Below are 22,079 nucleotides of genomic sequence, written 5' to 3' on the forward strand. Positions count from 1 at the left end.
CCAATCAGATGCGCAGGAACAGGACCATCAGCCTATTTTACGGGGTAACGGCAATGCAAGCTGTATACGAGCAGACATGAATTCTATATGGCGACGCATATAGGTCGCACGCAGGTGTGAACATCGGTCGTTTTGAGTCGCTTTTCGACCGCCAGTCGGAAACGGTCACGCGACCATTTCTAGTCGCCGGTGTGAACGAACCTTAACGCGTAGAAGCTTCGCTCAAATGGCGGCGTTCGCTTGTTGCAAAATGCACGGTAAGATAGCCACAATGGATGGCAATTTCACCTTCGAGTCGTCTTGGGTGAACGCACATGGGACCGTGCGAGTTATTTCATAGTGATGAAATATAACTGCGTCAAGAGTGCGAAGCATGTTCCCTCGAAGAGATAAACATGTCTTGCCAGAAAAAAAGGAAGGAACAACACGAAAGAAACCGCTGCCGTACTCACGGGCACTAGAAAGGGCTTGAGCTGTGCAAGCGCGAATGCCATACGTCTGTATGCCTCGGCCGGCGGTGCGAACGCGTTCACCTCCACGTGTAGCTCCTCGTGCAGGTGCCAGTACTTGGGGTCCTTCAGCTTCCGCAGGTCTTCTTCCTGAACGGACATGAACCGATTTACACAAACCGATTTACAAACCGATTTATGAAACACGGGTGACGTTCGCACGAAGAAAGGAGCCTGAATAGAATTAAGTGGTATAGAATAGGGATTGTCGCTAAAGCCAGTTTTTGATGCTCAGTTATACAAGTGTTAGCTTCAGCGTCGTTACATCGTTAATGCGGAGAAGCGCTAGGCGACGGTACAAGAACGCAGAAATATAGGCGCAGACTAACAACTAGGCTTTATTTGAAGAACATATATACGTCAAAACTGATACACAAAAGCATAAATATTGGTCCATCGCCCCACCTTGTGAGAGACTGAAATTAGGGGACACCATAGCGCGCACACGTCACTAGCGAATACAAACTCATGCACTTGAAATAACAGTTACTTGTTAATTAAGCTAATAGATGGCGGGCTTACACAACATGGGCCATTATATTATTTACCGCTGTTAATCACGTCGATTTAGTCTTGCCACAGAAGTACAAAGTAAAGTTAGAGAAGATTAGGAGTGACAAACAAGTAATTTGTAGAAATGCCACTGGAGAAGAAGTAGTCGTTTTGGTCGATTCTACTTCACATACTCAATTTTAAATCACTCTTAAAAGAGAGTCCAGGTGTTCGCGAGTCGTAAAGCAGTTAACGTTTCCTTGACACTGTGCCAGTATGCCTTCTCTTGGCTCTTTCCTTCACGTGAATGCGGCGTGGCAGACGCCTTATCTCTATCACCTAAACATTAAACGAAGAGTATTAGTAGCAGCGATACTAAACGGAAGCCATACACAGTAGCGGAGAGCACGCGAAATTTCACTATAAAAAGTCGAATTAAATTCCACTGTCGGAGGCTTTAGCAGCTCGTGGGTACTTCAGTTGCAGTACTGTCCAACTACGCGTGCCAACACCGACCCGACAGTTTGATTCACAGCGTTTTAACGAAGCACAGCAAGACAAAAACTAGTTCTAGCAGTGCCTGTGACTTAGTACACGGCGGTGAGTAGAACAACCCAAAAAGAATGAAGCTGCATTTAGCATCGGAATCTTTCGTTTATCGTATGTTTATTTGGAGATGTCCGACGGTTGTCAATCTAAGGAAAAAGAGTATTTATCTAAACTGGTTTCAGATCACAAGAAGGTAGTACGAAAAAGAATGTTACGTGAATAAAATCTGAGTGCACTTACTTTCGCTTTGTCTCTCATGGAACCCCTGCCGAGTATGGCCATCTTGGTCTGTGTCTCCTCCTGAAGTCGCTTCAATGAGTTGCCCTTGGGTCCCAGCAGCTTGCCTACGAAGTTGAACTGAATACACACGAAAAAGAAAATCGGCATTACAAGAGATGACCTGAGCAATTACCTGCCATTTGGCATCTCTTGCCATTAGTGTCTAGAAATATCTTTTTTTTTTTTCAAACAGTAAATAAAACAATGCGTAGCGCGCACTTTGTGTGAGCGAGAGAGAGAGAGGGAAATGGGTGCAGAAAGGACGTACATGATAAACATGACAGAGTGCTGCTGCCGATACTCGTACCTTTCCGTGGCTATGCAGCCTAACTTATACGGCCGGAACGCGCGTGTCATAGCGCCATTAAATATAGCTCCAAATATAAACAGTTGCTTTTAGAGTGATAGCTCCACTCCTCCCGGTACAAATCCAGAAAAGGATATTGTGCATGTGCTTCACCTTGAAGCTCAGCCGACGTTACTTTTGTCCTCTTCTTCTTCGCACGTGCGTCGTCATATCAATGGACATGCGCATTATCGGTTTGTTCTCCCCTAACGTGCACCCCTCTCCGTCGGTCGCCAGTGCAATGCACTTCGTGACCTGAACTCCTGTCACATGACTCCTGCGCCGGCTACACAAAGAAAAATGTGGACAGCGTTGCGCTGTTTGCCGCGCGGGAATGCCAATGCGTGGGACACCGACGCAACATGCTTTCCACGGTAGTTGCTGCTGTCACTCGACAAGCTTGGTTTAACTGCGTTCTTCACAGTACAAATTCAGCGATGCAGTCAACTATTCAAACTGTATAATAACTCAACACGTTTTTAACAGGAACGTTGGACGTACGTACACGACTATATCGAGAATTCGATACGTGTAACAACGTCACAAAATGAAGAACGCAATCAGTTTCTGAAATTCTCGCGACATAGAATTACTTCATACCGCGTTATACGAGCGAGAGACACACCAGCGAGATGTCGAACGCGTTACGTTCACTGCGCGCGGCAGTCACAACGAATTGCATCAGCCAGAGCTTATGAAGTGAACAAAGGCAATTTATATATGGATATGAACTGCAGAAAACACAATGCGTAAAAAAAATTGTCGCGACAACGATGTGAGTCTTTAGAAGGGTCCCAGAGCACTTTCACAATCGAAACAGGAACCTACATTGGTGTCGGGTCTGCCAGTACTACTTTCGTGTACATTAACATGCGGCGTGGTACAAGCCCTGCAGCTTATCGTGCATAACCACAGGAAGTTGGCACCGAGTGCCGTCCGTGTCCTACATTACTTTCTTGCACTATCGGCGTCAAATGAAACGCGAACAGTGGTAACCATTCGCGATGGTATAGTGTGCGCCGTCCAGGGACAGGCCCGCGCATCCGGTTCGGCAGCACTGCGCAAATGCGCGCCTGTCCATGGTGATTAGAGGAGAGCGCGCACTACACCATTGCAAATGCTTGCCGCTGTTCGCGTTTCATTTGACGCCGATAGTACACATAGGCGCATGGTAGGCGAACACATGCGAACGTCAAATAAAGGGGACACATCACTTAGGTGATTATAGAGGGACAGCCGCCTCCTTATAGTTGCTCTCCTTGCATTTGCTGGCCACTCAATCGGCTGTTGTGAACACCGCATTGATACCGCGATACAGTGAGTCGCAACAGCGTGTCAGTCAAGGTGTTCTTTAAAATAAAGCGTTCCCTGCAATGCAATGGAATGTAATATCCTACAGTAAAAACATACACACTTCAAAGTTCCTCTAAGTCGAGCTCGTTTCCTCCTTAATCTGATAGACATCGGAAGTTCCGTGTGGTACGGTAGTTTCTATAACATAATAATCGCTCCACGTATTCTTTTTTTTTTGCAAAACACTCAAACACTCACATTCGGGTGGTCCTTGACGGGCACTTGCACTCGAACCTGGAGTCGCACCGAGCGTCCCTTGTGGATGTCCATGAGGGGTCCTGGTGGCACCCAGGTGTGGGATGACCGGGAGCTGCTGCCGTTCTGGCTCTGTACCCGTTGTATCTCTGCAGAGAAAGATGATGATAGCGAAGTGTTAGTTTCCTATTTGTTTATCTCGGAATCTTACATTCTCCTAGTTTCTTGGTCTAGGCGGCATTAATTACAATCGCTTTGACACCGATAATGGAAGCCAAACACTGTGACGATCCTGCAAATGGGTTCTGCGGAACCCCCCAATGTTTCGGAAGGGTTACGAAAGGGATAATTGACAACCATTCGTTTGTAGCACGAAGCAACAAAGAAATTCGTATTGATACAGATTTCTCGGAAAATAAAGCCTCCAGTTCAAGAAACATTTGTCCTGGTCCGGGGATCGAACCCGGGACCAACGCCTTTCCGAGGCGGTCGATCTGCCAATTGAGCTAACTAGGATGCTAGCAATTGCCTGCGCGAGGACGAATTAGTCAACAACTCGAAGCACATGGACACAAGATATTGCAAATGAGTTCTGCGGAATCCCGCAAGGTGGCAGAACGGATATGCAAGACCACAATCTTAGTGGTCTCGAAAAGGGCGTTGCAGCTTAAGAGAGGTGTTCTACGAAATGCCGCGTGTGTCTTTAGAAGTCGTGATTGCTAAAAGCGTCTGTTTCATGCAATGTGTTTGTACAGCCGAGAATAAAACCTTGCGTTCATGCAACTCCTGCAAGACTACGAGTACATCGTCAGCCAAGACAAAATATAGCACGTATAACTTCACAAGCGGCTAGCAGCATCTAACGATGACACCCAAACTAGAGAGCGGATCGGAATATATTTTTTTTCTAATTACAATGAGCTGCCGATTGGGAAGGTCTGGAGACATCGTGCTCACACCTTGAGCAACGTAGGCAACACACGGAAGGCTGATCAGTGCACCTAAGATCTTGTCGACTTAATATTCATATTTCGTTTGCGTTATTCACCGAATGTCCAGGCTCATTTGGGACACCTTACAAACTATATAAACACCACAGCGTCGTGAGGTTGAACTGATGTACAGAGTCGACCACGTTTAGAGCACATCTCATTAATTTTCAAAACTGCATAATTTCTACGCGCTTCTGATACTTCACGGGGAAAATGTCCCTTACGCATAACGTGTAACGATGTTGTCGATCAATTAAAGAGTTTTCATAATTTTAAGCCGCACATCAGCTTCTACGCATGACTTAATACTATGAGATATGTTTCTTAAAAGTGTTTTACCATGTACATGACACCTAAAGGACGCTCTGTCATAGATTACTATACAGAACATGAATGCGACGAGTGGTATAGGCCGCCAATATCAAGATGAGACAAACTTCGAATCTGCCTTGTTTTCAATGCAATGAGCGCTTGCTCATTCGCATAAAGCAAAAAGAGATAACAAAACACAAAACAGCACTGAGCCACTAAACGAAATACAATAAAGAAAGCGTGGATGAGGAGGCGGTTGCGAAATTAAGCAATCTTATAATGTAACCGCTTCGAAACTAAGGGCGAAACTCAGATATTTATTGCTTACAAAGACTGTGATGCACATTTATTTATTTTCTTTCAGATGCCACGCGCAACAAAAGGGCAACAATCACCGTGAAATGAAAGCGTCGTTATCTTGCAACTTCAGCGCCTCCATTACGCAACGTCAGCTCTGAGGCGCTGCAAGCTCCTTGAAAAGCACCCCCGCAAATCACCCGATCCTTTATTCTTTGTCCTCCTAAAGGCGCGAAATATCGGCTGTGATCATCTTTTGTGCCCGTAGCGTGACGCGCCCCTTGTTAGCATATCATTACGGGGCTTCTCACAGAGGCGCAAGAGGCAGGCAGCGTGCCGAAATTTGCATTACCTGTCTTTTGCTTCCGATAACGTCGCCATAGAAGTAAAAATTGCTGTTAGCGGTGGAAGGCTCACTGTCACTGCATAGATTCTCCTTAAAATGCACTTTCTATGCCCTGAGAGAAATCTCAAGATGAATGCCAAGAAAATGTAACACGCATAACGAGAAGTACGTGGAAACAAAACAACCTAAATGTTTCGGAGGCAATCATCGAATCCATTTGCATAGCAAATCCTCCCACGAAATCCGAAGCCCGATCGGGAATTGATGCCATGGGAAAACCCAATAGCAGTCTCCTGTAGGGAACACGACGAAGCCCTCTATTATGAATTACAAAGGGATGCAGGAGACGCAGGTTATTAGCTGCACTCTATTTTAGGACTGTTTGCTCAAAACCCATTGGTTCTTCCTAAAGGTCTAAAGTTCTTCCGCCCGTGACAATGTTCAAACTATATGGGCTACTTTCATGCAAATCTTCCGCAGGCTTTTGTGTCCACGCGACTTCAGAAAATGTCAACGCTCGGGAGACAACACCGCCTCCTTCATGCGGGCCTTAACGCGTCCTTCTCTTTTTTGTACATTACTTTTTTGTTCAGTTTTTGTCGAGATATTGGCACTGAAAGAAGATTGGGGAGGCCATTCAGGTATGAGCTTTTTATAAAAGAATCGGGACAGTGCCGAGGTTGCTTGTCACGCTCTCAAAACCATGTATAGTATAATACAGCAAGGGGGTGGTAAAGGGAAGGGAGGTTGAGGAGGAGTCAGATGAAGGTGAGAAGGAGAGAATGTAGGTGGGGGAGAGTAAAGCATAGCGTAGCCGTCCGATATTGCTGGCCAAAACGCACGATGTTGGTGGCCAATTCACCCCACCTCTGGGAGAAAAAAACCACAACCTTAAATCGTTCATGAAAAATGTCCATAGCGGGTTCAGCTTGTGGCACATAGCTCCGTCCTAGTGGAACCACATGTCATCTACGTCCATATCGTTCAACTCGGGCCAAACGAAATCGGTAACCATCCTTCTGTACATTTTGCCGTTGACAGTGATGGCCTTACCAACGCCGTTTTCAAAAATGTGCGGATCAGTGACGCCGCCGGCCTAAGATCCGCACAAAACAGTAAGATTTTGTGGATGCATTTCCACCTGGTGAACCTCGAGTGAGTTGGCATCGTCCCATATACTGCAATTATACCTCGTCGCTAAAGATTATAAAATGGGCGCAACGCCTCCAACGTTCGTACTAACGAAGAGTCATTTTGATATTAAAATTTTTATCATTTGGACGTGCTGCTCAATCGTGTAACTTGCCATAGTGATTTGACAGAGAGACGTCAACAGAACAACATGGCCGCCACAGGTTGCCAACGTCGACCCGCCCCAATTGAAAAACCCTATACATACATGCTCGTTCTTGCAAGAAAAAAAAAAGTTTCCGCACGATGCACCTACGAGATAACTTCCCTTAAACAGCGCCCCGTATTTTTACCAGTCCGCCCCATTGTGCGACGTCACGGGACGAGAGCTAAAGCCTTGAACTTTTCTAGAGGGTGTCGCCCGGGCTGTCGTCTTATGTCTCATGCCTGCTCTCATCTGTCATCTCAGGTCGTCGCTTAGCGTCACGCAAGCAAAACCTTGTATACCGTAGCCACGTATAACATAGGCATGTATAGTGTAGTATAGTAAGGGGGAGAGAAAGGGAAGTAAGGCTGAGGAGGAGTGACGCGAGGGTGCGAAGAAAAAGTAGGAGGGGAGAAGGGAAGGCATAGCATAGCCATGTATGGTGTAAAGCAGGCAAAACCACGTGAAATATAGCCATGTATAACGAGTGGCTTGGGAAGGAAAGTGAGCGTGAGGAGGAGAGATGCGAGGGTGAGAAGGAGGGAAATGACAAGTGGGAAAGGAGGAAAGCAGAGGGCGCCACTGCACCACAAATGAAGGTTTTCTCTCCCTCCATGGATGCCGAACAGGCTGTACGTTTGGAACGCCAGCATCGCCGAAGGGCAGACGAATCCCTGCTCCGCACTTCCTGCACCTTTCGCATTGAGTGAAAGTGGATAATTTTTTCTCCTTTTTTTACACTAAGCGAGATGAATCTTGCTCTCTGCTTGGAGTCTTCGCTTTCTATTCGCAAGAGCAACGTCTCGTCGGACGGAATGTTGTGTTGATAATCCTGATTACCGTGAAGTACACGTAATATTTATGTATAGAGTCAATATTATAATAAACATTCACGGGACAGGGTTCGTGACTTTTTTATACCTTCCTAGTGCAAAAACGTAACATGAAGGGAAGTCCACCGCAATGATGCAGTGGTATTAGTACTCGGCGGCTGACTCGAAAAGTCCAGATTCGATCGCAGCGGCATTTCGATGGACTGCCAAATGCGACCTCCGTAGTCACACACAACACGTCTCTACGTGACAGCGCATTCCCTTGCTCTAATACTTTTCATCACTTCAAAGCTCTCACTAGTACTTTTCGCAGACCCTTGACACTCTGACCCTGCCAGAGCAAGAGCGAGTGTCCTCGTCTTCGGCACTGGCGTGCAAAAAAACCTCAACAAACCAGCCAGCGCAGCCCTGAACACGCTTCCCCCGTAAACGAATATCGTCGTCTGAACTTCAAAGACTCAGCAGCTTCATCCATTACGCCTTGAATTTCGTGCCAGCAAAACGGAAGGACGGTCGTCTTTATTTGCTGCCTTTGAACAGTGCCGGAGCAAATTATGAATGTGACGCTTCAGCTAATAAGCGCAAGCAGCGTATGTGAAGGACGGTGGTTATAAGAACGTTTCTGCTGCTGTTAGACGCACGCGAGCAATTCCATGCAAATTTTTAGCGCACGAGTGAAAAGGACATTTTAAATCAACAACTACGCATTTCAACGATGAGTTGAAAAGCAATTTTTGGGAAGTGTTGTCAACGTTCAATATTCTCGGTCTATCGAGAGCAGCCTTGCCAAGGGGAGGGTTCTTGAGGAAGAAATGAAAAAGACCACCAGCTGATTCAGCAGAACTTGAAACATATTTCTCTTTTTCTGACGTTTTTCGACGATCGTTCTTGAAGAATAGAAGAAAAATAACCTAACAAGAAAGACACGCAATAAAAAATACGCCAGACTGAAAGTCGGAAAGAACAAGTTCCGGTCCTTGAGCAAACGTTCCCTGCCCTTCGAACAGAAATCCTTTTCTGTCGAGACAAAGTGGACGTCTGCACTTTCGCTGTCGCACTTAATTTCGAGATCAGCACGGAAGCCTGGATCGAATGAAAGCGGCCCCGTAAAATACGACACCTCGGCAAACTCTTTTATTTTGCTTTCTGACTATACCGGCAGGCTTGACACTGAACAAGACGGCTTTCGAGGTTCGGGGTGGAAGGGTGCTGCGTACCTATGTTATCGTTAGGTGTCAAGAGTAATTAACTCCGGCACGACTCGTCGAATAATAATTTCTTATCGCAGCTGAGATTAAAGCGGCTGTCACCATAAAGCATATGGATGAAGCATATATTGCCGGCTTCAACGTCACCCGGTGTCAGTTCTGGTTTGCGTTCTAATTAAATATTTCGCGAGGCAGGAAAATGTACATTAAACATGGCTACATGTGGAAGTACTTTTATTATTGTAACACTATTCCAACACGACGTCAGCAAACCGATATGCATAAAACAAATGTCATTGTCGCTGAAAGAAACAAGAGAAAAATGTTCGAATTGAAAGACGAACAAAAAGTAAAGCGACCGTAATTCAGAACTTAGACAGGGCGTGCAGACACGGACACAAGAAAGAAGTCAGGACACCATAAACGCCGCCGAAACGCCGCCAGCGTTAGCGGTGTCCTGACTTCTTTCTTGTGTCCGTGTTTTCACGCCCTGTCTTTTTAGAATGAATACTCACCAACTAGCTCAGCTATCTGGTATTAGATGGGAAGCATCATACAGCGGAGTGCAAACCGACCTCCTCTCCATTTCCCGTCTCCCCTTTTCCCCTCTCCACGTCCCTCTCCCCTTCTCCTCTCCACTCACCCTCTCCCGTTTCCCCTCTCCAATCTTCCTCTGAAACGCAGGCTAGACATGCCGAAATTCTCTCCTGTGCGACGCAGCGATGAGCACCAGAGCATGCGCGTCCCCTCCCCCTCTCTTTCCTCTCCCACGCTACCGCCCTCTAGCGCGCCTGTCGACCGCGTTCCCCGCTCGCCCTGTGAGAATTAACGACCAGGCTAGAGTGAAGACGAGACGCGCGTAGCGTCCTCTTCGCGCTCCACGACGCGAGGTCGGTAGCATGGCCAACGAACGCCAACGGAACGCGATTCTGCAAGTGCTCCGGCTTTTGCATCGCCTCATGGTCCCCTTTTTCTAATTTTCAGAACTTAGGGCTCTGAGAATGGCACTCGCACTGACTGGGCTTTTAAACTTGCGATTAACTATGAGCCACCTTCTTTTTCTTCTCACTCTATACGTATTGATCCTTGTATCCCAAACCCCGAAAGATTTCTGCAACTCCACTGGTATTGCCCTGCTTTCCGGATAGGCACACCTTTGGCCATACAATGATTTTGTGCGATGACGTGATCATGCGATGTCATCTTATGTGACGTCATTGTGACGTCACAAGTTTTGGTGCACTGCGACGCCATGATGACATCACGTGATGACGTCAACAAGTCGTAATCTCTGATCGTGTGACTTTTTGCAACGTTCGTGCGAAGGCCACCGCCGATGGTCACTTTTCTCGTTCGATGTAGAATGTAAAGGCTTTTGCCTTAAAATATAGCCTTTTACTTGAAACACAACCATCAACATCTTTCTAGTTTGCCGAAGTGTCTATACTAATTGCTGTTTACGCTAATTTCTGCTAATTATAGCACTCCTATTTCAATTTATGACATACGTTAATGTCCAATCTATCATGTACAACCCTAGCTTAACCCATTTCACCTCAGTTACATATATTTCTTTATTTTTTATCAATGTTTTCAGACAACTCGCCTCGCCGCTTGACAGGGTGATCTGCAAGATAACAAAGAGCGTAACTCGGTACTCGCCCAACTAAAACACAAGAAAACTTGACGCTAACTGTTGCATCCATCAATCTCGGCAAGTGTACTTCCCGTAGCGTCAGTACACTATCCCCTCATTCGTGTTTTTTTTTGCCCTTGTTGGCTCCGACTCTTGAGAACTATAAGCTAACGCCTAATTTTAACGTTTGTGATATAATTGCTAACTCAACGATAAGGTCGTGCAGAATCTGACGGCAACAGATTTTCGCACCGCGCACACCTGAAATTTACAGCAGGATGATAACTTAGCCCCTCCCGTAGAGAGACCATATTCCCTTCTATGTCTCTAACTGTCTGATGACACAGCTTGAAAACAATCACATGACGCGCTATGTAGTGCTTTCGTTTCTCTCCATGACTGATGACGTTTTGTAATGGATCCGCGACCTCTTTCGTGAGAAACCTTATGACCCCCATTTTGTACTTTTGAAGGCAGCAGGGAGTAGCCAGTGCCACACAAAGGCACTAAAATGTGCTGTTACATCACGTGAATAAAAGATAACAGTGCATCTTTTTATATGCATCCTGAAAAGCGATATGCATGGATAGCGGAAGCTTCAAAGTCTCACCAAGTGCCGCTTCTTGTGTGTGTGGGCTTCTCCACACATCGACCCTCATTGCGGAGAAGCCACTTTTGACGTTATCCTTTTCGAAGAGGAATACGTATGCCAATAAATGCGCCATGCAAAGCCGCTTAAAATGGTACCACTTAAATGACGCACCCTCACCGCCGACTCATTAGCACGTCGGTACGTCCAAATCGTTTTCGCGATCCATGCCCACCCAGCGTTCTCGGGCGCTATCTTTAGGCTGCAGAAACTGCGTTGGTATGTGACACGTTTGCTGATAATTAGGGCAGGATCCACGTTGTATGAACAAAAAAGGAAGCTCTAATCACTCCACAAAAAGAAATCACGTCAGAAGTAGGAGTAGCTAATTTTATAGGAGTAGCTAATTCTCAACATTCTGACACACTTTGACGTCGCGTATATCAGGTCTATCAATTCTGAGTATCTCCGTTTAGCAGTGAAGAGATGAAAACTCCTTGCAAAGGGGGCGTCGCTCGGTCGAGCGACTCCCCAGTTCAAATATCTTTCATTCCGTTAAGCCTTCTTCTTCGCATGAACCCTTTGCATTGTTCCCTTTAGCATTAACAGTTTAGCCTTGCCCCACCCCCCGTCCCACCTCTTTCGCACCTCCGAAACAAGAAAAAGTGCCAGTAGGTACCTTGCCGTTGCACCCGCGTTTATTTAAACTTAGCTACTCATTAATGCGTTTCAAGAGAAACTCATGCTCATTTGAAGTACACATCGCTGATCAGCTGAATGCTTCAGAGATACTCCTATATTTGGACAATGTCGTCACGTGTAGGCGACGGCGAAGAAGGCGGCAGTCAGGATGTTAGCGACAAAACTCTTATTGGGCGAACTTGAGCCCATAAAATCAGTTAACACTCACTGCACAAGCGGGTAGCACTCACAATGAAGAGATAGCGGCGAGTACAGTCATCTATTGTCGAATAATGTGATCGTAGATGGAACGCGTCGGCTTTTATGCATGAAGGATCGAAAGTTGCAGTGTTATCACTGGTGACCGCTTTAGCTCAAGAGACGCTCAACTACTGCGCAATCTTATCAGAACATCCTAAAGCAATCTGGTAGGTTCCCAGACATTCCTCCGCGGCAGGATCCGAGCGGTGTTTACATATAAAACAGCCCGGGCACATAAAAATACAGAAATACGCGCGCCTGGCAATGTCATATTATACGTGTATTGCCGCCGAAGTCAGAGCGTTGATCTACCCCCGGTGAATATACGTGCACAAGAATTCTCAGCTTAATCGAGACATAAAAGAAGCTGCTTTGGTGTTCACGGTTTGCATTTAGCGCCCCCTATGTGAAATCCTTCTCCAGTTTTTGTGAGGTGACATTTCCCGATAACGAAAATATACGGCCCTGAACTAGAGCACGGTAGTCCTGCTCATAAGCCGCTTAACTTGATTCCGCACCTTCTTTTTGAATTTCACACACAAAGACAGGTAATGGCGAGAAAGAAAAAAATCGATAAAGCAAACGTTCGCACGCACCACTTACAATTCTGAGCGGAAGTTCATCGATCCGTTACCTTATGCCACCTCGGGTCGGGAAAGCTCTCAGATTATTTTCAAGTGTGAGCGATCCAAACTGAAGTGAATCACTCCACATCCTAAAGACAAAGAAAGTAAAAAAGAAAAGAAATCTCGAGGCTCGTACACTGGTGCACGAAAAAAATAGTTTAATATACTAAACAAATCAACCAGTTAGGACACGTGTGTGTGGGAGTGCAACGTTCCGCTTCAGCACTCCTCGTTGAAGGCTCGAGTATATTTCTTTGCCGTTATGTGAATGCGCGGTTAACCTTCCTGTGTCAAAATTAGGAAGAAGCAGGTGACTATGATGAAGATGAAGGTATAGGCGAATGAGAAGAAGATAAATGTGAATAACGTTATCAGGGTGATGATTGTAAAGATGATGAGGATAAAGTCGAAGATACTTATTAAGGAAAAACATGATTGCATCAATGAAGTTGGAGCTGAGCAAGACGTAGATTAAGAAGAAGATAGTGAGGACGAATGTGCAGATGAAATAGGGAAGAAAAAAAGAAGATCACAATCGTGATGCAGATTAAGGAGAACAAGAAAGAGATGAATCGATGAGGCGGTTTCGTTTTCTTTCACATTTCGAAAGCAGCTGTTCGTAAAGCGAAATTTAAAAAAAATATAAAGCAAAATAAACTCTCACGAACAAAGTCTTCAACTGGGAACTGAAGCGGGTGGGGATTTCACGTTCGCTCCTAAAGAGTTCATTTGGTAGAAAAAGAAAATCAACTCGCGGATGTATACTTAAACAAGTTTTAAGTATACTAGGAAATCCCAGTTTAAGAGCCTCTTAAATTTTTTTGCTGCTCTTGAGAGAACGTTGCGCTGAAGCAGTTCTCAGGAACACCGCGGCAAGTTCTTCACGTTCGTGGGATTCTGCAAATGCCACTTAGGTGATGTGAAATGCAAAGAAAAAATCTTATAAACGAACGAGCAAAAGTTGCAGGAAAAGTAAATTCAGCGCACCCGTCTTGAATCTCCACTTCAGCGCGCGCAAATTACATTTGTGAGAAGGAAAAATATTCGAGCGAGAATACTAATATAAATGGGCAAACCGAAGCGCTACTTTCTTCATTACTTCCGCCTTAAGCGTTTTATAACCCAGATGGGTATTGGCGTTTTAGTATCACGTGTTCCACGGCAAAATTATGCTGACTACTAAAACCTTCTTAAGAGTCTCGTGTTTTTTTCCCTAGTTTTTATGCAGAAGTGAAATTGCTTTTAAGTAGATGAGATTTGCTGCATCAGAAAAAGAAAAGCTTGGGAGCCCTACGACACGGAAAGATGGTAAGGGAACGATGTGTAATGCTCACATAACGACTGACACATTTACATAACTACGTCATAAAACACGAAGAAGGACACACTTTTTGAATAGGACTTTGACGAGACACGATGGCGTGCATCTTTTTCAACAAAATGAAATAACTCTTTCGTGTGGGTTCTGTGCTCATCTCTAGAAAAATAAATCTCACATACCCTCACGTAGCTGTAAGGCTTCAGAAAGCGGTGGTCAGACTGGTAAACTAGGAAACACCTTACTGGGCGACCTTGTGCGCAGAAAATTAAGTAACACTGGCTGTACATGTGACCAACACTCTGGCTCTATTCACACAGCCATCAAACCCTCTGTCGCGTCATCGCCACGGCACCGCTTTTCATCAGGAGAGAGGTATTCGTAGTCGTTTCCTCCTCAAAAACGGATTGAGAACGACGTAAGCTGTGATACATGTTCCCGTCGCCGGCGCGGTGACGGAGCCCCGCCCCTAGAGGATGGACCAATCAGATGTCTTCATTCAGTGCGATGCCTGCGCATGTTTCGCAATCACATATTTCTTCGTCGCCGAGCTTCGTGCGGTCGTCGCTCTCCCCGCTTGCAAAGCAACAACAGCACCATGAAACCGCTCAAAATCGCGAAAACATACATGTGGTTGTCATGGCAGCAGCCGTGATGAATACCCTTCCATTTGGTGCGTTACAGTAATATCAACATCATGTTCGTGGTGTATACTAAACAGATTATTCTTAGTTTACGCAGACATTACACAGACAAGTAGTTAACTTATTCAATGCATAATACTGATTTCATTTCTCTAGGTTTAGGTGACCATGGGGCCAGTCAACCAACACTGCACAGAAGCGTATTCGGCGTTGCCGCCACCGTCGCCTATTAAAGACGATAGTCTTTCTTGAGGAACTTAAACGCAGAAATTTTGGTCTGTCCTTCTGTCTCTCTTTCTGTTTGTCGGCACGTCCCTCGATTCAGCCACTCGGCCAAAGTTGAACCACTTGCCCAAGGGCCAGCCATCGTGAACGGCTGAATAGGTTCATACTTGTGTACATTGTTGATCAAAAAGCAAACATTACGCATATCTGAGGCGCAACATCACTAGGTAAGTATTAGGTGGTGTGTTCCTTTAACAGAAAATACATAGATACGCAATTTTAAAGACCTTGATGGTATGCCTTTAACGTTCAGACAGTAACGCGTTTATTAAAAGATTGCCACAGCTGAAGCGATCAGCGGTCCAAGCCGAGCAAGCGCGAGCGCCAACAACAACCGTCTTCGTCGTCTTCTTTCGCAGGCGTTCTTGTCTGCGCCCTACCATGTTACAAATCACTCCCCCGCGGAAAAGGAGCCATCCTGGCCTCCTGGCGACCTAAGGAACAGGTACAACTGGTGGGTCATAATGCGGCTTCAGTCGATCGACGTGAACAGTCTCGCGGCCGCGACGACGGCAGTCCGTAGATGATTGAACAGGCTCAATCATATAGTTAACTGGGGATGCTTGACGTAGGACGTGGTAGGGGCCTTCGTACTTAGGCAGTAGCTTTGTGGAAAGGCCAGGAGCGGAGGAGGGAACGCGAAGCCACACCAACGTTACAGGCGAATACGACTGAGGAGGCAGGTTTTCGTCGTGACGGTCCTTCTGGCCCTACTCGCCCTACAATGTTACAACCCTAGTTTCTTAAGGTGCGCTGAAAATGCGACTGCGCTGAAACTTGTCTTCCTCCGTGTCCTCTGCACAAGCTCATGTTGTGTTTCGGTTTCGGTTCAGTATTGCATTGTACGAATGACAGGGGGCGCCGCTCTGGCATTCCTGTTTTACCGAGGCGACGTGTAAGTAAGAGAGTTTGTGGAGAGTACTCGTTGAGTGCGGACGTTTCTTCTCCTTCGGCGCATCGCGCCAAACAGCGTGTTCGGGCTGGCCGGCGTCCCCACCGGTCGCGTTGGTCACCGCCGGTCTTCGCCTGTCGCTGCGCCGGGACTACCAGCCCGCAACACAGCACTCGTGTTTCCCGACGTATTGCCAGATGGCGTCCATATCTCACGCAGCGCCTCTTCTATCGTCTTTAGACGACATTTGCAGCGAAGCACGCAGATACGCGGCCAATTTTTGTATACTGATCCGTCGCGCATGCCGTACGTTTTTTCGACGTGACGGTGTCGTGACAGAGCGTTTGGCGCCTGTGTGAATGATGCCTCACGGTACAACTCACGGCAAGTACTTTCGTCGACTGGCGAAAACGCCGGTCCCTCCTTCTCCCCTACCCCCACCCCCTTTTTCGCACTTGCCCTTTTCTCCTATTTTGTTTGGGTTGGAGGAGGGTGTACGAAACATGCACATGCACGCGCTATTGTAGGCAGCTGCTGGCTTGAAGAAGACAAGACCGACTGTGGAAATGTTGGCTCCAGCGACCCCACGCGTTAAGGAATTTTAAATGCGAATGCATTTTTTAGTCGGGCTATGTGAGGCATCCGGCGTTGTCCGCGCGCCGGCAAGTGTTATCTCTCCGCTCTCACTCCCTCTCTCATAGCAACAGCTGGGGGCGCGCGCGCTTATCCTCGCGCCTAGCAACCGGAGCATGTGGTGCGAGAGAGTGTAGGAGAGGGTAGGTGCAGTGCTTCGCCGCTCCTTCTCTCACCGTTCGCTCTCTCTCCTCCCCGCGCCCCACTCTCCCGTCCGCTGTCTGGGCGCCTCTCAAGAACATCCGGAAATGTGTGCTCGAGACGCCGCTGTGAAACGCCAACGGCGACCACAAGGCTGAGATTATGGCCGTCAGGTACAATGACAACACAAACAGGTGCTGATGAATGTGTAAATAAATGGTTACGGTACAAATCCTCGTCTCGTCATTAATTTACGCCATTAAAATTACTACGCCGTGTACTCTCGGCGCAAGAAATGCATTCGCATTTCCTCACGATTCCCTTCAGGGAGGTGGGGGCATTTTTTTCATCTCTTCAAGTGTCAGTATTCCCCTGAACTTCCACTTTTTAGTGAGATGCATAACCTTCCACATACCGATAATTTTAATATCAGCGAGAAGTTCTTAAAGCGAGGGCTCTCCGGTTTCTTTTGCTAGGTCTGAAATACCCGAGGCCGGAATAGATAATATCGAGGTAACCACTGCACCTGACTGCGTAGACCAATTTATTCTTGCTAGATATACGGCCTGTCTGATATTTTGCTGCTTATTTTCACATTCAAGTGCTTTAGCGCGACTTATCGCACCATTTGTAAACAACGTCAGTCGGAAGGAAGAAAGGAAGTAACGAAGGAAGGAGTGGACGGCAAGACAGGAGTGGTTCAGCCCGGTCGAGGTCCGGCTGGCTACTATGTGCTAAGAAAAGCTGGAAAGTAAAATAAAAGATAGCGAAAAGGAAACAATATAAACAAGATGGAAAACGGGAAAAAACGTAACAATGATAAAGTCCAATAGGAGCCAAGCGGCTGCACCCCAAGCAGTCATTTCTTTAGAGTAGTTTTTCGCAGAATTCAGTACTTTCACTCGGGGAATCAAAATATGAGGAATAAACGTCGCCATCATCTATCACACTGGGCCCCGTTCTAAGCCATACTCCTCCCTGAGGCACCGTCAAGTGTAAAAATTATACTCCTAACGTAACTTGACCAAGCAGTTTCATCGCATTAGAAACATACAAAGATACTAATGAGGTTTGGCAGATACAAGCTGCGTCACTGCAGGGTAAAAAAAAATGTTTGACTGCCTAGGTGTCGAAAGCGCCAGGACGGGTTCCAGGCATTTTCTATATGCGCGGATTGTGTAAAATGCACTTTGTAGTTTCATGATCATAGCATTGACGGTAAAAAAACACAAAAAGAAACAATTATAAACTAACGAACGCTCACTCTAGCAATGGGGCGTTACAGTGTATGCGAAGCTGTCGCAACGCGTTCGCGGAACACAATGCAGCAGTTTCCCTGGACCTGTTGCAACAGCCATGTCCCTTGTTAAACAGCGGCTTTTGTTCATAGAAGTGTGTCGACCGGGGGGCATTTTAATATATACAGCCGGTGGTGCATCAATATTCAAAGAAGTGGAACGTGATAGGAAGTAAACAAGGGTGGATGCTCTTGTTCTCCGTCTTGTAGAAAAAGTATCGCAAGAAACTATAAGTGCTCGAACGAGACAAGGACGAAGAAGGACAGTGCGCATTATGTGTCCTTCCTCTTCGTCCATGACTGGTTCCGTCAAATAATATTTGTGGAATAAAAAAAAACATTTCATTGCTATTTCTAATGCGCCCAAGTGAGGCAAAAAATTCGAAAGAAATATCCGCAAACATCCACGGGATATCCTACGTGCCTCAAGTATGACATGAACGAAAGAAGGGAACTTTAAGGGTTCGTTTTTCTTCGTTAGACCCAATATTAATGAGAACTAACAAACAATAATGCCAAGGAAAATATAGGAAATGTTATTTGTACTGATGATGGTATGTGTGAAAAAGGTAAAGTGGACGAAAATGTCACTTGTGGCCGGCAGGGACCGAATCTGCAACTTTCGAATAACTCGTCCGATGCTCTACCAATTGAGCTACGGTTGCGGTGATCCCATTACCCACTTCATTGGGTATATATGTGCATTTAAACCTGGGAGCGTTAGTCGACGTCTACGATCGGCGCTGACTAAAGGCCGTTTCTCATGCCGCGATTGCAGCGAAGAAAATTGCCCGGTTCGCTCTATTCGCTCTGTTCGCAACCACCGCTAATGGCAGTTTAGTTTCACATGGAATGCGAATGGTCTGCGATTTTCGCTCTGCGAATGGCGCGGCGCAAAGCGTTGCTTGCTGCCGTTGTTTGTGGCACAGACTGCATAATTTTAGAATGTAATGTAACAATTTGTGCGTTATCATATCCTTAACATTTCATCACCGGTAGCGAAGAGCACGCGTGTATTGCCATTTAAAAACACTTTCCAATCTAAATTCACCTGACAATACGCAACAACGGCCATAACCATAACAAACTCGTTAGCGCAATTTCGACGGCTCGGCGGGGTCGGCGCAATTTCGGACGGAAAAATGGCTCCGCCGCTGCGTACAGAGCGAAAAATTTCCAACATGGTTGCTCGCCGCTGACCGCTACGGCGAGAGCGAGCAGCCCTTTTTTTCTCTGCGAGCGAATTCTCAGCCTGAAAATCGCTCTGTTTTGTGTCATGCGAAACGGCCTTAATACACTCCCTGGTTTAAATGCACAGATATGCCCGATGGAGTGAACGGAGGATGGCCGCCGCCGTAGCTCAATTGGTAGAGCATCGGGAGCGTTCTTCGAAGGTTGCTGGATCTTTCCGTCTACTTTCTTCACATTTGTATCAAAATTACTACAAATAACATCCACTCTATTTTCCTTGGCATTACTGTCTGTTGTTCTCATTAATATTATGTCAAACATGACATGACACACTGCTGCCGGTAGTGCTTTGAATACTCTTCTGTAGAGTTTTCTTCTGTTTTCTTACTCTTGTTGTTTCTTCTCTATCCTTTCTATTATTCGCCCTTTCCCCCAACGCACGTGTAGGGAGGCAGCCAACCGAGCCACGCTTGGTTAACCTCACTGCCTTTGCGCTTCTTTTCTCTCTCTCTCTCTCTTCTGAAGCGTCCACAACGTCACCAAATAAATAATGCCAGGAACGTGGGAGACCTAAGGCCAGGTCGGCGAAAGCTCTGCAGGACTATCAATAAAGTTGTTACCTACCAACCAGATTAGACTACGCAAGTATGTCAAACCAATAGAGAAAGACTGTTCCAGTCCAAAACCTACTCAGTACAAATAAATATTGAGATTATAAGCTGAGTGCAGCCAATTGAAACTTTCAGGAACTCAGAAATCGGGAAGAATGTCCATTTTCTCGCTTCTTCACCACTGAAGCAAGAACTCATAGCTGAAGCGCCATAGTTGCATGGTAAGAAAGTGCACACTTAGTTTTTCGCTTCCGTAGAAAACGTGGGACTGAAATGAGCATTTTTGTCAGTTTGTCTCACACATATACAGGCATCTCGCATTGCAATTTACGCAAGAGGCAAAAATACGGAAAAATATATTAGGGCAGTACGTTGCGTAAGCTGGCACCGTTCCATCACGTAGGGCATTTCTCTCGTCCTCCTTTTCCTTAAATTTGTGTGTGGACTTGCACAGGCCTACAATTAAGCCGTCTTCGCCACCTCCGTGCGATGGGCCGCAGGCCTGGCCGACCACCCGACCTCGGCCGCTACATCCGTAGACCTTACCACCGTTCACTATTATACTTTACGCAGAAAGCAAATTTGGCATGCGTATTTTTGATACCACCAATTACTATGCCTCAGGACAGGCTTTCGAAAAATAAATGGTTTCGTACGTTATGAAAGCAGAAATGAGTCTCACTGGGGCAGGACGAACAACCAACCATTAATGCCTCCTGTGCAAAGAAATCACTGGGAAGTCGGCGCCCTATCTGTATCTGTTTTGTTTTCGTCTTCTGTCTGCAAAACGCCGTACATTACCGACGCGCGTAGAGAGAGATAGAGCATTATTGAAGCCACCGACACGCGTTAGAAGGTACGTTGTGAGCATCAATTTATTTTGGCATATAATCTGCTTCGAAGCTTCTGCCACTCCATGAACACAGTCTGTAAAGTAGCAACATCTCAGGGATCCCAACGATTCCACCCGATTCTCCACCTTTCCCGCCACGCTGGCGCGAAAAACTTGCAAGTGTTGCGCAAGTGCAATTTAGTTAATGAAACCAATGTTGCGTGTCCTGTTCTATGGCGTGAATAGGGCCCAGCGTCTATTGCGCCATCTCGCGTTACAAAATAAAAACAAAAAAACAGTGACACGAGTGTTCCTGGGATTTTTGAAGTTTTCAAACACGAGTTTTAGGCATTTTCGCGAAGTGCTCTGCAAATTTGTTCTAAGCGATTTTTCTATGAACGGCATGACCAGTTGCCGTTGTCTCGATTTTTTTGCGCCCACGTAGTAAGCATAGCTGAGTGCTTGAAAAACATTGTGATTCAAACTGGAACAAGCGTTGCACATCGCAGGTTCGATAACCCAACAGACCTAGGAAGCCGGAGCATACTTCATTTATAGTTTCTGAGTAAATGATACTAACATGCAAGATATGTCATTTTAGTAATGTTACCCTGAGACATAATAAGGTTACGCGGTGGCCGCACGATGCTTTCCTGTGTAGGTCGCTCTGCGCAAACGAAAACAGACTTTTTTCTCTCCTTCGCATTCCGGCGTGCATAACTTCGTTACAAAGATGTCGCAGGGCTTCGCGTTGTGCCTTCTCAATGTTCGTGAATTATTCGAAGTTTCTTTTAGCATTTTTTTCTTGCGACGAGCAATCGCCTCTAGAGATCGTTCTTTTCGAACGAGCTTCCTGTTCTACTCCTCCAGCGTTCAACTTTGGGAAAGTGGCGCATAAAAACGCTGCTAAGAGGAATTTACTGCCGTGACTAAGATAATTCATGTCGTCGAAACATTGGCTTCGACGACATTCCATGCTCAACAATTTCTTGCCAATTCTTTGACGTGTATTATATACATGCTGCGCGCGTTGCTTGGGAGTTGAAGAAGCTTTTCTGGTATCATGGAATACCTTACAGCGCAACACAATCAGAAAGCGAACAGAAGACTTTGTTACGTTATAAGTTAGTCTCGAATGAATATCCATCAACCAGCCCAACTAGCGAATCAGCTTGCTGGAATCTGTTGACATTCCCGGTCACCATAGTTTAACACCTGCGACTTAACGAAGCAAACCATGGGTACATATTCCAGCTCTTGAACTTGCTTTCCGTGACGAAATCGTGTTCGTGTTTTTTTTTTTTTTTTGTCCTCTATACGGCCAGGTTTCTTTAACTTCCCACCCCTTTTTTTTTAGTACGGCCACCGAAACTAAACGCACAGGGACGCCTTCCA

At 46.1% G+C, this 22,079-nt stretch overlaps 1 protein-coding gene across 1 annotated transcript in view; it reads right to left on the reverse strand.

Annotated features, from left to right (window-relative positions):
- The window catches only part of LOC119372207 (KH domain-containing, RNA-binding, signal transduction-associated protein 2), a 376,214-nt gene that overhangs the window by 48,703 nt on the left and 305,432 nt on the right, over nucleotides 1-22,079 (reverse strand). Inside the window, exons 2-4 of the mRNA XM_037642685.2 lie at nucleotides 3,727-3,872; nucleotides 1,791-1,907; nucleotides 453-599 (exon numbers count right to left, since the gene is read on the reverse strand). Of these exons, the coding sequence (XP_037498613.1) occupies nucleotides 453-599; nucleotides 1,791-1,907; nucleotides 3,727-3,872 (410 nt within the window). The remainder of the gene's footprint in view (nucleotides 1-452; nucleotides 600-1,790; nucleotides 1,908-3,726; nucleotides 3,873-22,079) is intronic.

This window comes from Rhipicephalus sanguineus, chromosome 10 (genome assembly GCF_013339695.2).
Source record: "Rhipicephalus sanguineus isolate Rsan-2018 chromosome 10, BIME_Rsan_1.4, whole genome shotgun sequence".
NCBI lineage: Eukaryota > Metazoa > Arthropoda > Arachnida > Ixodida > Ixodidae > Rhipicephalus > Rhipicephalus sanguineus.